Genomic DNA, 16,558 nt, shown 5'->3' with positions numbered 1-16,558 from the left:
CAGGAGGAGGAGAGGACCCTGACCAGAAGAGCTTGCAATCTAGGAGGTGGGGGAAGTATCACACAATAGGAGGGGGATATGAAATGGTGGGAAGTAGTGAGGGTTTAGGAGACAGAAGAAGACGGGTAGGTGAGGTTGAAGTGTTGGGTTTTGAGTGCTCTTTTAAATGTGCAAAACGTAGGAGCAAGCCGGAAAGGTCGAGGAAAACTATTCCAGAGAATAGGGGCAGCTCTAGAAAAGTCTTGGAGCAGTGTGTGTGATGAGGTTATGAGTTATAGGGGGATGAGCTGGCGAGCTGTAGCTAAGAGGTGGCCGTACAGGGTTTTCTTTTTTTATAAAGCGTAAGATCTGGGAAAACCAATAGTAATCCATTTTCTGGGGATGGGGAGATATTTGTGCCATATATGTCAGAACAGATTGCAAAAATATCTTGCCAATATGGTTGCAAAAAGTATTGTAGTTAAAGAATTGCAATTACTTATAATCCACAGCCCTTTACATCCACTGTAGGGCATGAAGGTCCGTGCACGGTAGCTATTCAGCGCTCATTCCCAGCCTATGATTATAGCATACTGAGTGCACTATAACACGATCATATTCACTGCAAATAATCAGACATATTCCTTTATTCTTGTGTTAGAAAAATAATCTGGGTGAAGGGAATTTTCGAAGCAAAGCCACATGCATTGTAAAGAATATGCTTAGTGCATAGAATACTCAATTCATTCGACTGAGCTGCTAAGTCACTATTAGGTGGGGTAACTGAGCTGTTGGTAAAGGGGAGTAGGGGGAGCTGAGCTGCTAAGTCACTGCTGGGAGGTGAAACTGAGCTGCTAAAAAAAAAACATTGCAGACCCTTGGAGAATTACTTCAGAGTTTGTTTATACAAAATAGTACAATGTCTTTAGTCTGGTCACAATATACTTGTATATAAGGCATGTGACACATAGGGCAGGTCATCAGCTTTCAATAGGTTCCTCCCATCCGGGAATCTCTCCGGATGGGAGGAACCTTAGATTGTTAGCTCTTTGGGGCAGGGTCCTCTCCTCCTTCTGTGTCACTGTCTGTCATTTGAAATAACTATTTATTGTATGTAATATGTATGTATGTATGTATATATCTGGGTAACATGTCGCTATATAAATACTATTTAAATGATAAAAATTATGTCACTGCAGGATCTTATCTGCAAATTCAGCCCTGCAGTCCCAGATCTGATTAGAGCGTAAGCTCCGTGTCATTACTGTAGTGCTACCACGTGGTTTATGTTTATTCATCCTGTAAAAATAGAACAGAGATGATAATGCTGGTGAATCCTCCCAGAACAGGCGGCAACCCAAATGTAATTATCACTACAACCCATATTATTATACCACTGTTTGTATTGTTACATTGTAAGGGAATGAGCTGGAGACACCGTACATTGTGACAGTGAGTTCATATCACACCGGGCACCACGTTCCCTACCGAGAGTAACCAGCGCTGTGTCATCAACCTAATTCTAGGTCACAAAACTCAAATGTTTCATGTAGTCCACAAAGTGGAATGTGGAATACAAAGGAATTTATCCTCCCGCTGATTGGCTGCTCTGTACTCTGCAGAGTGGAACCCACCAAGCCCACCCAATCCACCATGCACCATTGCTGATAATATAATATAATGCAAAAAAGGTTCCACTTGTATCTACTATATTCAGTATATTTCAGTGTTCTCTGTATCCTCCCGTATACCCCAATATCTATTGTACACTCTCTTTTATTTTCTATTCTCTCTTGTACCTCAATAGATTGTAAGCTTTTCTGCCTTCTGTATCCTCCCCTCTACCTTAACAGATTGTAACTTTTTCTGTTTTCTCTATTCTTCCTTATTTGCCAATAGATTGTAAGCTCATCCTCCTCCTGTGTTCTCCCTTTTACCCCAATAGAATATAAACTCTTCTGCCTTCTGTATTTTTCTTATATCCAAATAGATTGTCAGCTCTTCTGCCTTCGGTCTTTTTCTCATATACCTACAGATTGTAAGCTTTTTTGTCTTCTTTATTCTGCCTTACATCCAAGTAGATTGTAAGCTCTTCTGCCTCCTCCCCTATACTTTAACAGACAATAAGCTCTTCTGCTTTCTGTATTTCCCCTATACCCCAATAGATTGTAAGCTCTTCTGTCTTTTTCCAATATACCAATAGATTGTAGGCTTTTCTGTCTTCTTTGTTCTCCCTTATACTCCAATAGATTATAAACTCTTCTGTATCCTCCCCTATACCCCAATAGATTGTAAGCTCTTCTGTCTTCTTACTTCTCCCTTGCATTCAAATAGATTGTGAGCTCTTCTGCTTTCTGTAATCTCCCTTGTACCTCAATAGATTATAAGATTCCCTATACCCAACTGGATCGTAAGCTCCTCTGTATCCTCCTGTATACCCTAAAAGATTGTAAGCTCTTCTAACTTCTGTATCCTCCCTTACACTCTAATAGATTTCAAGTTCTTTACTTTCTTTCTTCTCCTTCTCTCTTCTTCTTCTCTTTCTTCTTTATATATCATTATTATTATATATATTTATTAATGAACTGCATTTATATAGCGCCAACATATTACACAGCGCTCTACCTTATTCCCCCTTGTATCCTGAAGATTGTAATCACTTATTTAAAGGTTCATTTAGCACTATTACATAAAAAAGAACACATCATAAGTGTGGAGTTCCCTTTTATTATATTGCATGGCTGGTTTGTGTGCTGTACATGGGGGGGGGGGATCTTTTCAAGGAAATGATATTTAATATTCCTGTAGCCGAACACCTGTGCTGAGATTCTCTTCTCTGATCGATTCTCCTTCACTATAAGAACTCTGAGCCATTCTGTGCTATCAATGCGTGGTGATGGCTCCCAGGATTATGAGGGCAACCATGCGTAAAGTATAATCCGACCGCTCTTACAATATGAAGAGAGATTCATAAATATGCCAACCAGGCAGGAAACCTGGCTGTCTGGGCTTTCCCATAGACGTGAAATATAAACACAAAGAATGACCCCAGATCCCCTTTTAGATCATCTACCAGCTTATTATTTATTATTATTCATGATTTTCTTTTAACTTTTATAATTCCTAGTGACATTATTAATATTCTTAATTGGGCTTGTACATTTTTGGCTGGGAGCTCCTGTAACCCCAAAACTACATCTCCCAGGAGCCATTTCCCTATACCGTGTATGGGCACACTATTGGGAGTCAAAGCAGCAGCATTGTTTTGCTGCTAAATAATTCAATCTATATATGTGGAATATGATATGAAAGGGCAGGGATTACCTTCCCTGACTGAGCCAAATCCTCCATTTGTATCTCACATGCTGCCTGTTCACAGACACTGCAGCTCACATTGGCAAAACTCAGCAAAAGAAGCTTTGCTGTCCATCCTGAAATATGTGAGTAATCAGGTGCTGATTGACAACCTATAGAAAATCTGCAACATTCACTCACAGGGCCTGATTTATTAAAGTTCCCCAGGACTGGAGAAGATAAGACTATCATGGGAGAACCTGGATGATCCAGCAAACCTGGACCTTTCTGGTCTTCAGCGAACCCCTGCCATAATTCCTCTATCCACAGCTCACATTACAATAGTGTGCTGGCCATTGGGAATAATGTCACCATTGCTGGTGTCACTTAAACTGACCTGGGGGGACACAAATTTCGCATTGCTCAAGAAATCCCTAGCGCCCCCTGGAGGAACCCTGGTTGACATACTTAGTGTACAAGCTAATAACCACAAATTATTTTGTTTTCTGAATCTCTATCTAAACAAATAAACTGTAATTAATGACAAACTTTTATAACTAGGCTCCACGTCACAGATTTTGTTTCCATTCTTCTAAAGCAAAACAAATGCAGAACTTGGTTACCTGTAACAAGGAAAGTGTGGCGGTGTAATGAATTGTAATCTCGCTCTTTGTATGATGGAATTTTACTTTCAGTGTGTCTCTGAATAAATGTTTATTTGTTGTCTGAGAAAATAGAGCTAAGAGTCTGTTGATGTGACAATAGGTCAGAGACGTCACATCTTAGGGCCAAACAAAATCTATTCTCCTAGTTACCATAACACATAATAATGGGCGAACGGTTTATATGTCCATTATGTTCTGTCACGTCCCAGGTGCACATCCTCCCAGCATCATTATCATCATCATGCTCGTTTTTTTATAGCACTGACATAATATGTGGCGCTGTACCTACCCAATCGCCTATTTATAGTCAAGTCCCTCAATCTAATGACCCAACTATATTCAAATGATATTATCTCAGGCTAAAGGCGGATTTAAAGGATGGACAATTACCTACCACAAACACATACCCACACAAACACAAGGTGAACATACAAACTCCATGCAGGTGGCGTCATTCTGCTACAATAATCTGCTTCGTGGTAGTGTTCCTCTACCCATAGCTTAATGTACAGCGCTGCATAATATGTTGGTGCTATACAAATCCTGTTTATTAATAATGATCAGGTGTGTTCTATACTTATTGGATTATTATTATCTGTGAATGATAAATTCACTGCTTTAAAATGAAGGATTTCTCCTTACTTTCTGTCCCAATGACAATTGTTGTCTGGACAATATGTAAACATCTCTTTTCCAAGGCAGATTCACACCGGTAGATAAACTGCCAATTTTGTGCTTGATGACCAATCCGATTATATTCCGTTTATATGACAGTCAAGCGGTCGATATATCAAATGCAAATAGCAGGAAAAAACAAAATGTGATATATTTTTTTTTTTTTTTCATAAATTCATTATAATTTTTAAATTTGACCAATTGTGGTCATTCCACAAGCAGGAATATTCTTGAGTGGGTTGTTGACAATTTTACTTATGGGGTTTGAAATGGTGCTAAATGAAACTTTAAAGAAGAGCTTACAATCTATTAGAGCATAAGGGATGATATAAAAGGCAGAAGATTTAATATACAGTGCTGTGTAATATGTTGGCCCTATATAAATCCTGTTTATTAATAGGAGCTTACAATCCATTAGGATCAAAGTAAGAATAATGTACAGAGCTGCGTAAATTGTTGGCGCTATATAAATACAGTTTATTTATAAACATATAACATTGGATATAGAGGAAGAAGATTTTGTACAGCGCTATGCTGGTGCTATAAAAATACAGTTTAATAATATATAGGAATAAAAAGATATTATTAATATTACTCAGTATTTATATAGCGCCATCATATTACGCAGCGCTGTACAAAGTCTATAGTTGTGTCACTAACTGTCCCTCAAAGGGGCTCACAATCTAAAGTCCCTACCGTGGTCATATATCATTTATACAGTCTAAGGCCAATTTTAGAGGAAAGCCAGTTAACCTCAATGCATGTTTTGGGATGTTGAAGGAAACCGGAGTACCCGGAGGAAACCCGCTCAGACACGGGGAGAACCTGCAAACTCCATCCAGATATTGTCTTGGCTGAAATTCGAACCTGGCACCTAGCGCTGCAAAGGCCAGAGGGCTAACCACTGAGCCACCGTGCTGCATAAAGGGAGAATAAAGAAAGAGCTTGAAGCCTATTGGGGTGTAAGGAAGAAGACAGTAGAAGGGCTTACAATCTATAGGGTATATAGAGGAGCTTACAATTCAGTAGGGTATAGAGAAAAATAAGGTTGAAGAGCTTACAATCTATTACAATTCAGTAGGGTATAGAGAAAAATAAGGTTGAAGAGCTTACAATCTATTGCGGTATATGGGAGGATACAGAAGAGCTTACAATCTGTATGGGGTAAAAGGAAGAATAAATACAGAAAGAGGAGGAGCTTACATTCTATTTGAGTACAAGGGAGGATAGAGAAGGCAGAATAGTTTACAATTTACTGTGGTACAAGGGACAATAGAAAATAGAACCTTACAATCTGTTAAGGTATAAGGGAGGATACAGAAGGACGAAAAGCTTACAATCTATTTGGATGCAAGGGAGAACAAATAGTTTGCCTGAAGAAGTAGATTTGATATGTGAGAAATGTGTTAAGAACTGATCCCCTCAGCCCCGAAATATCAGCTTCAAAATTTAAAGATAATTCAATATCTGGAAAAAGCAATTCCATCTACTATAAATGCGTGGAGTAGTAAAGTTTGAGCCTTTTTAAAAAGTTTTATACTTTGACCTTCTTTTGCATTGCATAAATATCATTGTATTATAAAAAAACTTTGGTTTTTTTAACAATATTTTCTGAATGTATCTTTGAATATCATTATTTAAATTTCCAATCTCTGAACTACTGATCTGTAGTAATCTGTCTCCAATATGGAAGTCTTATGCCATGGAGAAGTCTCCTATATTATGGAGCATACTTTTGACTTGGTGAAAGTAATATTTGGATTTCACCAAGCTTGTAGGGTACAGCGTGTGAACAAGAACTCCAGTCAGGGTGGACCCAATACTTCCCTTCAGGTGGACCTGAAGGGAAGTATCTGACGTGAAATAATTAAGATATAAATATTTAACCTTCTTCATCCATCTCTCCACAGAGTCTGACCAAGAAGGAGTTCTGGCAGCTGGTACAGCAAAGCTATGGCACCGAGCTGGGTCTGAATAATGAGGAGATGGACAGCCTAGCCATGCCGTCTGAGGACATCGGAGCAGCCAGGTGAGAGGCATTACCTGCAGATCTTTCCGAATCCTCTTCTGTTCATATATCATTCACATATTCCATCAGCTCTGCCAAATACAGCCCACTAATGTGCAATAATTATTGTTGGAAAGGATCTTTCATGTCGGTGACCCCAGGTTGGAATAAAATCTATAAATTCCATGTGTGGCTACTAAGATTGGGTCAGCCAAATCTTATTAATCTAATAAAGTCTTTTAAGCTGATTTTCTCAAGACACAAAGCTGTATACACATTAGACTTTTGTCCTTGGAAAGGATCTTTCACAATCCTTTCCAATGACAAAAAAACCCACGATGCATGAACGAGTGCTGTACACACAGCGTCGTTCTGCTCTATGGAGGGGGGCGTGAGCAATGGAGCGGCTCCCCGCTGTGCTCTCTCCCCTTCACTTGTATTGCAGTCTTTGTCTAGGTGAATCCATTAACAACTCTGGACGGTCACTGTACACACGACAGATTTTTATCCAATGCTAGCGATAATCGGACGAGAATCTTTGGACGTGTGTATGTAGCCTTACTCTCAAGGTGCCCGTGTGTAACCAATCCTGGGGAGTTGTGATATCAGTTCCTGGTCATATGATAATGCTTGGGCACACTGGCAGGGGTATTGCACTCCTTGCTCCCCCGGGTACTGAGGAAGTTTTTGTCACCAAAGCGGGGTTTGTGTATCTGTTCCATTGTGCGGGGGCGCTGCATTTAGTGGTTCGGTGACAATTGTTGACCAGCAGCAAACAAAACTCTGGGAAAAAGGCCGTAGCTCTGCAGAGGGTGAACGAACCTCATGTTGGCCCATGACCATTCAGCTGACCACTCAATCCAATCTTTGTGATCTATAGGAGATGGAATCCCTGTAATGTGGTTAAAGGAAGCAAATCTTCTGAAAGATTTTACAGTGGATTGAACGGTTGGTGCACTTTTTTAAAATAAAAAAGTGTCATTTGCAATGCTACACTCGCCTGCTTTAACCTCCTGTTGGTGACTGGTTGTCTTTAAATTGGATTTGTGCTTTGAACGAAGTGTCAGCTCCCTTGCCCAACCCCTCCCTCATCTCCAGGTTTTACTAGAACTGACAGCTATTAGTGCAACACAAACTTCTTGGCTCTATAGCAAAATTTGTGTCTGACAACACCCAGTGAGTTCCTGCATAGTTCTTCACTGCTCCCAAAATGTTGCAGTTTGCTACTATTGCAGGTGCCAATGTCTGGTGTAGCAGGTCAGATTGACAGCAGTGCCTTCAAAATCCTGCCACAGATGTAGGGACAGAACCTGCAGAGCCACCAGAATCCTGGCCTGACCACATAATTTGAATGAGGCATTCATACATCATAGGAGTTCTGTACAATTCCAGCAACAATAATAACCACCTGCAGTTATAATAACCATGCTTGAATAAGGATGAAGCAGGTAAATAATTATCATGATGCCACTCTCATTATTCATAGTCTCATCTGTCTGCAGGATACCAAGCAGGGCAGCGAGCGAGGATCTGGGAGAGAAGGGTGACAAGACACCCCGGGGATCTTTTCAGATGAGGGATGGCGTCTCCCAGACAGAGACGGACTCGATGAACATCCTACAAATGGTAAGAATGATGCGGTGTTGTCAGGGGGCTGCTTACCTAAGGGGGGAGAGGCTCTGTTATTGCAGTTAAAAGTGTAGGGTGTTCGGTTTCTAAATAAAGGATAATGGGGGGGGGGTCCATTGAGGCTCCTATTTTGGGGTGGTGGTGATTAGATTTTGATGGGTGGAGTATCGGGTTAGTGATATGTTTTTGCCTTAAGGAGAATGGAGGTGCTTCTAATATATTGGAAGGTGAAAAGGTAGGTACTGTGATGTTTCCGCTGGTAAGCGAATGTGGGGGGCCCCATTTTTAACCTATGGAGAGTTAGGGTGCTGATTTTCATTTAGGATAATGGGAATGTCCTCTGTTTCTGTTGTTGGGAGGATCATTTGCACTGTTTCCAATGAATTGAAAATTGGGGGTGGGGGTGCTCTTATTTTGTTGGAAGGAGGATGGGTACCTTGGGGGACTCTTATTTTTTTTGGAATGAGGGTGGTGGTGCCCTTACTCTGAGGATAGATTTAGTTTCTACCCAGATGAGGATGGGTGAGCCGGGTCAGGTTTTTGCTATGTACAATTGTGATGAATTTCTGCTTGGATGGTGCCGGGGCTACGTTGGGGAACTAGGGGTGCGGACTTTATGCTTGGTAATAATTCATAAGTTGGTGATTGGGTTTGAAAGGGTTGCTGTGATGTTTTTGGTTTGGGCACTGACCCTGTAAATATAATAAAATATTCAGTAAGAGATAATTGGGGCTATGGATGGTTCCTGTGCAGTATTATGGTCTTTGGTTGATACCATGTAAGGAATTGGTTACCTGACTCCACATACCTGCTACAAAACAGCTGTATCTCCTCTAACATCAGCCTTCCCTCCCCAGGTATCAGGACAGGCCCCCCCAGAAGAGGGGACAGGGGAAAGGACAGCAGGAAAGAGCCCCTCTCTGAGCTCCACCAGGAAGAGCAGCCTCCGCGCACACATCGGGACCTCCACCCTAGCGCTGGACCTGAACGGCAATGAGAACCAACATGGTGACAGGAGCAGCGGCTCCGACTCCGGGGATGAATGTAAGACACCTGAATTTGGAATGGAAACGCCTTCAGCAGACAAACTACTAAGCATTTCTTAAAGCATCACATTTTATAGAATACTCGCAATCCATTTTATTTATTTAAAATATGTATTTATTGAAGTGTATCTGTAACCAAATGTTGAATGGAGCCATGTCTCCGGCAGTCATTGATTTGTCTGTGTTCTCCATCAGATGATAGAGTTCAGGAGGAGCAGGTGGAGGGGAAACTATACATTAACCGGGTGTTCAACATCAGAGCTGAGAGGATGTTCCAGCTGCTCTTCACCTCCTCTCGGTTCATGCAGAAGTTCTACTCCTCCAGGAAAGTCTTCGGTAAGTCCCGGATGTGCCCAATTCTGGGGTTATGCTCCTGCCCATACAGACTGGTAGTAGTGCTCACATGTATCTAAATCATGGACCAGGATTAGGTTAAATGACATTTGCTGAAGCCATATGTTTAATTAGCCATAAACCTTTTTTCTTTAACAAAAAAAAGTTTTCATATTTTTTTTCTTACCTTCTGTTTCATATCAGCGCTGCTGACCACTTGAACAATCTTTGCAGACACTTCCTGTCTACATGCTTCCCTGCATTGCATGGTGGTTTTCTTGATAGTGAACCAGCATATACCATACTGTTTTCCAGTCTATATGCTGAGCAGTCCATTGCCATTTATCTATAGGACCTAATATATCTAATAAAAAGATTCTGATTCTGTTTGGCCAGACCTGTGATTAACACACCCCTGCTGAACAGCACATTGAGGATGGTGATGCCAATTTGCAACACTGCAAGTTTCTGTATCATCTCTTACTGAACGGTCAGTGCACCCCAGCACCACGCATAGGTTTTCCATATGCTCCCTCAGAGCTTCATAACCTCCTTCAGTTCCCAGTGCCTGAAAACATGTTAGGTTGACATCCCAGTGAAAAGTAAAGTTGTTCAACTGGCTGTATATATCTCCCTCTCTAAAGGCTGGTCAAAGATGTCAAAGGAGGATATGGAATGTGCAGGCAAAGAGCCTGATTTAATAAAGTTCTCCAAGGCTAGAGAGGATACACTTTCATCAGTGAGGATACACTTTCATCAAGGCTAGAGAGGATACACTTTCATAAGTGAAGCTGGGTAATCCAGCAAACCTGGAATGGATTTCCTAAAACTCATTAGCTTTTTGTTAGCAAAAGTTTGAATCCTTGACCAGATCTATTCCAGGTTAGCCGGATCACCCAGCTTCACTGATGAGTGTATCATCTCCAGCCTTGGAGAACTTTAGTAAATCCGGACCAACAGAGCAAGTCACACTGGTGAGTGGAGGTGGATGGGACAGTGAAGATGCATATCCCAGGTGTTGGTGTGCCAATGGGTGCATTTTCCACCAAAAAATCTAGAATTTTGTTTTTCTGTGTGGTGGTTGTGTGTGTGTGTGTGTGTGGTGATGGGTGGGGTGGCAGACACTTAGCATGTAATATAGTGTCACACTTGGTAAATAACGACATTATTTTAATTATATTTTTGTACCTGTTGATTCAGATTTGGAGTCTTCCCCTTGGAAGTTAGACGTAAATGGCAATCAGACCAGGACACTGACTTATACCATTACCATCAACAACCCACTGATTGGAAAATTCACCACTGCTACAGACAAACAGGTACGATGCTTCTGTGCTGTAGAGGTGCCTATGTATGCAAGACAAACATCAAGTGGGGACAGTTGGTACTGCTGTACTTGGCCCCGATCAAAGGAGCTTGACTTTTGTAATGTTGGAACTTTTATACATGGGAAAGCAAAGTTTACCTAGCATGGGTCCTGGAAATTTCACATGGCAGCCCTCTATGTACATATGGCATGTATGTATATATGGCACAAATACATACAGGGACAGCGCACTTGATTTATTGTAACTCCGTGCCCAGCCTGGACTTTAGGCACAAAGAATAGAGCTGGTCTTGGGGCAATTACTTACAGAAAGGGTCTATGGTTTTTAGGTCCCAGCATCGGGGACCATGGTGGGCAACACAATGTGAGCTCCTGTATTATACACTAGGTGACAAAAGACATGAAATCCAGTTCCAGAATTGGGCACTGCCATATGGGAAGTGAAAAAGGTGGCCATAACTGTGCAAATGCTGAGTTTCAGAAATGAGAGGTAGGGACTGCAAGCTGTTGGGAAGTTTAGGGTGCTACTTGCCCCCATTTCTTTGCTCTACAAATGCAAAAGGTCATTTTATTATGTGAAGGTTTTACAGTCTTACAGTAAAACTGTCCATTTTAAAACTTGTGACTTATAACCTAATCACGCGCACGGCCCCAGGGTTTTTCTAGAGCTGCCCCGACTTCCTGGAATGTTCTCCCTGTCCTATTCGGCTTGCTCCTACTTTCTGCTCATTTAAAAGAGCCCTCAAAACCCAACGCTTCAACCTCACCTACCTGTCTTCTTCTGTCTCTTACACCCTCACTACTTCCCACCATTCCATATCTCCCTCCAGTTGTGTGATACTTCCCCCACTTCCTAGATTGTAAGGTCTTCTGGGCAGGGTCCTCTCTTCCTCCTGTGGCTGTCTGTCATTTTCTACCCCTACTTAATGTACAGCGCTGCATATTATGTTGGCGCTATATAAATCCTGTTTAATGATAAAACCTTCAAAGCATATTATTCAGTTATCATGTTGATATTGACTATTCCAGAGACCAGTAAACTTTATATTCTACATGATATTGATCGCCCATTATATGTAACGCCTCCCTGGGAGCATAGATCAATAGCCTTTATCTCCCAATTACAAACATGAGAATGGCAGAACACACATGTGAATTCTGGTCAATGACCTCACAATGGAGGTGGTGGAGCTCTGCGGAGGGTCCCTGGGGTTATGTACCCCTCCTCTAGTTTACATAGCACTTCCAGGGTAAATGTAATCCTTTACATCCCACAATATGACTAAATCCCTATCTGCAGGCCTTTAAGCAGACAGATATTCTGTGTATTACATTGAGAATGCAACTACAGCAAAGACAAGAGTTGTGGATCCCATATTATGATTCTTACAAAGGAAAGCTCAATTTAACTCCACATTTAGGAGTGAAATACATTGCGGATGTGTAAAAATAAAAGGTGTGCAAAGCAGCCATAAAGCTCAGATAGGGGAAGGAGAAGCAACCCAAGGAGCCAATAAGTTGTGCAGCAGTACTCATGTGCTATCAAGAAACCTTCTGATAGGAAGAGAGAGCAGAGTAACGATGAACTCATCACTCCTCTTCTTCTCACTTCACTATGAGAGGGGTAAGGTTGGTGTTACTGAACATTTACAACATTTGAATACATATTTTATACTTTCGAAAGTTACATTTGCTGCTCTTGGAATATTTTTGTCTATCCCTAGGATGAGAAGTTGTGATAACAGTCCCGGACACATAGGAAAATGCAGCATGGGTTGACCCCTTATGTTGTGGCCCTTGATGCCCTCCATAGTTGCTGTGTGCAGTTCTCCAAATTGTCCCCCCACCATCATGTCTGTGTTCTGTCCCTTACAGATTCTGTACAAGGAAAGTCAGGAAGGACAATACTACAGCGTGGACACGGAGGTGATCACACATGATGTCCCGTATCATGATTATTTCTACACTGTGAACAAGTACTGCATATTCCGCACCTCCAGACACAAGTGCAGATTACGGTAAGATCTGGGGATAGACGCATGTACCATGTAACATAAGTGAGGGTTTAGGAGTCCCTAACTAGTTCCCAACACAACTAGTCCCAGTCACCTGAATAGGTTTAACCAGTCACTTGCTGGAAGAAGCCCATAAAGCGATGAGCAGTTCACTGCCTAGAAGGAATGGAGGAAATCCCTACCAGCACAAACTGGACACCCACCTGGGAATTCACTAAATGATTCACTTTTTACATCCCATTTTCCCCCCATAGACCTAATGGTTTGAGTATTGTCTATTAGACAATCTGCTCCTTGTTGCCTCCATTACATCACCGTTACACAACCAGCATGCAAACCCATTGACACAAAACAGTATTGATCTTGCGTGTTGTGTGAGCCAAATTTTGATCCTTCTTATCACAGCAGCAACTGGCGTAAGTCAGAACAGACCATGCATTTCATATTCACTGAACTCGGTGGCATAGATACAGATCTATAGGCCCATCTTAAAATCCAGACCTCACCTTTGCATCATAGCCCCCCCCCCCCCCCCGCTCCTGTCGACATACACTTTAAGGTCACTTTGACTTTCTTTTGGTATGCAAACTCCTGTCGACATACACTTTAAGGTCACTTTGACTTTCTTTTGGTATGCAAAGAATAACCTAAGCATTTCAAGCTGTCTCATATTGCTCATGGTCTCCTTGCATGTACGCCATGGCCAGGTTATAGATGCCAAAGCCAATGTACTGCATTCTGTGCCATAGGAGTATATCTGGGGGCCTTATACATGGTACACGGATGGGATAGATCTGTGTGTCTGCAGCCTCATACTAATTCCATCATGTATATCTGTCTTCAGGGTCATCACAGATGTGAAGTACAGGAAGCAGCCATGGGGTCTCGTCAAGACTTTCATTGAAAGGAATTCCTGGAGTGGTCTGGAGGATTACTTTAAGCAGTTGGGTAAGTTCTGGGATCCTATTCCAAATTTAACAGCAAGGCCTGTATTATGGTGAGCTTATTTAAAACGCAAATGACAATCTCTTATGACCAATGTAATCCAGAACCATGGGAATTTTTGATTTACCAAAATTAGGAAAATTTTGGCAAAATTTTTTTTAACACAATGGACTTCCTGATTACTACCATTCTAAAAGACTTACAAAGTTAAAATAACCAGTGACTGTTTGGAAAGTGGGGGGATAGTGGCGATGTTTTATACAGAAAATGAAGTAGTACTATTTCTCGGTCTAGTGTCCTCCATGTCTTACAATATTCCTCATTTTCTGTGATGTCACAGAGTCAGACCTTTTGGCGGAAGAGGCCCCTGGAAACCCATTGGAGGACAACAGCAAAGTCAGCAGCATCAGGCGGAGGAGGCGGACGCACAGCCGCAGTCACTCTGATCACCTAACTAAACACAGTTCACAGCATGACCCCAGGGTGCCGTCACATGACACCCGTCAGGAGATATCGGGTACAGTCTCCCCTCCTATTGTTTGATACTTCCCACACCTTCTAGATTGTAAGCTCTTCGGGGCAGGGTCCTCTCCTCCTCCTGTGTCACTGTCTGTATCTGTCTGTCATTTGCAACCCCTATTTAATATACAGTGCTGCATAATATGTTGGTGCTATATAAATCCTGTTTATTAATATTAATAATACAGATTTCCTCCAGGTTGAGGGTTCGGCTAAAGGTAGGGAGCAAGGGGGAACTGGGGGAAATGGGGCAGGATCGGCAACCTATGATGCTCTAGTAGTATGTAGCTGGTTTCCGAGAATTTTTTTGTGTGCATGTCATGGACCAGGCTCCAGGTCTTACAATATACTTTGACTTCAGATTTGTGGAACTGGAGCCTTCTGTCACATGACTCCCAGCACTATATGTGGGTGGGTAAGGGAACCTACCTGATCTTTGTATTCTGAGAGTGCTGTTAGTAAGATCCCGTTATCTGTAGGTCTCGTGGGCAATTGTGTACAATTAATGACGGCTTAGTAGACAGGCGAAGTCCCATAAGTCTGCTAATTGTAAAATGTTTCTATCAGACTGTAGTGCACTGAACAATAATCATACGGATATGTTTGTGTATTCATTTTTTTTTTTTTTTTATATTTATTGTAGGAAAAAGAAGAGACGCTGCTAACCAGAGACATGTCATTATTATTTCTGTCATGAGTGTTTTGTGAGTATTGAATGAAGCTTAAAAACCAGCAACTAGGGGGGAGAAATCCCTTAGTGGTGTTGAAGGGCTCAGAAAACCCACACCCCAGCACGGCAAGGGTTAATTATTACTAGTTATTGTCTAGGGTGAATGTAAAAGGAAGTTTTGCTTGCCTTAATTCCCCCACCACACGCCAGCTGTTCATATTCTTCCAATGCTTTGGGGGGGGCTCCCGGGGGTTGGGCTCCCAGTGCCAGCTGCATGGCACAATAGATGCCCACCATAACAGGGCATATGGTCAATGTTGCAGCCCCTCCAGGCATATATTCCTTGTAGTGAGGTGGCATACAGTAGGGGTTCACCCCTTGGCACCCCCTAGTGGTCTTTTTATGCTGCTGGCTGGAGTGGAACTTTTAACGAAAAAAAAGTATAGAGGGGTAAGACCATCTGTAAATGTAAGCTGGAAATTTAAGTTCACTTTTTGTCCCAGAGAACTTTGTCGCAGTGATAGGAATTCCTAAATTGTCACTAAATTGGAAATCTTTCATCATGGACATCTGTTCTGGTGACAACGATCTGCTACTCCTCACTTCTCACATTTCCTCCCTCAGCCTGGTATTGCTCGTCTTTCTTAACATTACGCTGTTCATCAAGCTGTCAAAGATCGAAAATGCCGCACAGATCTTCTACCAAGGTCACAAACTGCAAAGGAAATCCACCAGGTAGGAGGAGCTATAAGATCACCTTATGTGTACTTCATATACTGTAGTGCTGTACAAAAAAAACAGTAATCCGATCATAGTGTAGACCAGAGGAGCTGACACTCTAATGTCCCCCACAGTCACACACTATTATTATACATTTATATAGCTCTGACATATACCGCAGTGCTGTACAGAGATCACTGAGCCCCTCCTATCAGTCTCTGTACAGAGGAGCTGACACTCTAATGTCCCCCCACAGTCACACACTGATATAACCCTTGGCTGTATGTAGAATCGGTTTGTATTGGAAATGCTAATTATTCTGAAATCTTTGGATATTTCCAGGTTGCCCTCCAGCACTATTGAACGAGGAGATGAATCTCACCATCACCATCTGGGACCAGGGCTGAAGGGCGTCCTGCACGATTCCATTGGCACACTTGAACAGGTAATCTTGGGGGTTAATTTACTATTTTACCCCAATATTGTTATTGGACTATTATAGCACGATCAAGCAAGCATGGGCCAGCTCCAAGGCAAGCAGGTGAATGTTCTCACTTGCTGCACTTGCTTAAGGCAGATCTTTAGTACCTTCATTTTACCTGCCGTCCCTGTACAGCTATGCTCAGACTAGGCAAGAAAGAAGCAGCACAATGAGCTGGTCAGTCCTCTTGGCAGACTGTATTGTTTAGCAGAGCAGTGTTACTCTCAGGACTGGATTGCATTTACTACATGT

The 16,558-nt window shown here is 41.9% G+C and overlaps 1 protein-coding gene across 2 annotated transcripts in view; it reads left to right on the top strand.

Annotated features, from left to right (window-relative positions):
* The window catches only part of GRAMD1C (GRAM domain containing 1C), a 73,437-nt gene that overhangs the window by 55,274 nt on the left and 1,605 nt on the right, over positions 1-16,558 (top strand). For both annotated transcript variants that reach the window (XM_072398425.1, XM_072398426.1), the window contains 11 exons: positions 6,524-6,642; positions 8,124-8,247; positions 9,108-9,294; positions 9,492-9,632; positions 10,830-10,948; positions 12,832-12,974; positions 13,816-13,919; positions 14,257-14,433; positions 15,079-15,139; positions 15,730-15,840; positions 16,168-16,270. In XM_072398425.1, the coding sequence (XP_072254526.1) occupies positions 6,524-6,642; positions 8,124-8,247; positions 9,108-9,294; positions 9,492-9,632; positions 10,830-10,948; positions 12,832-12,974; positions 13,816-13,919; positions 14,257-14,433; positions 15,079-15,139; positions 15,730-15,840; positions 16,168-16,270 (1,389 nt within the window). The remainder of the gene's footprint in view (positions 1-6,523; positions 6,643-8,123; positions 8,248-9,107; positions 9,295-9,491; positions 9,633-10,829; positions 10,949-12,831; positions 12,975-13,815; positions 13,920-14,256; positions 14,434-15,078; positions 15,140-15,729; positions 15,841-16,167; positions 16,271-16,558) is intronic.

Source organism: Pyxicephalus adspersus, chromosome 1, assembly GCF_032062135.1.
Source record: "Pyxicephalus adspersus chromosome 1, UCB_Pads_2.0, whole genome shotgun sequence".
Lineage (NCBI taxonomy): Eukaryota > Metazoa > Chordata > Amphibia > Anura > Pyxicephalidae > Pyxicephalus > Pyxicephalus adspersus.
The sequence above is the reverse complement of the archived record's forward strand: the minus strand, read 5'-3'. Positions and strand labels throughout refer to the sequence as shown.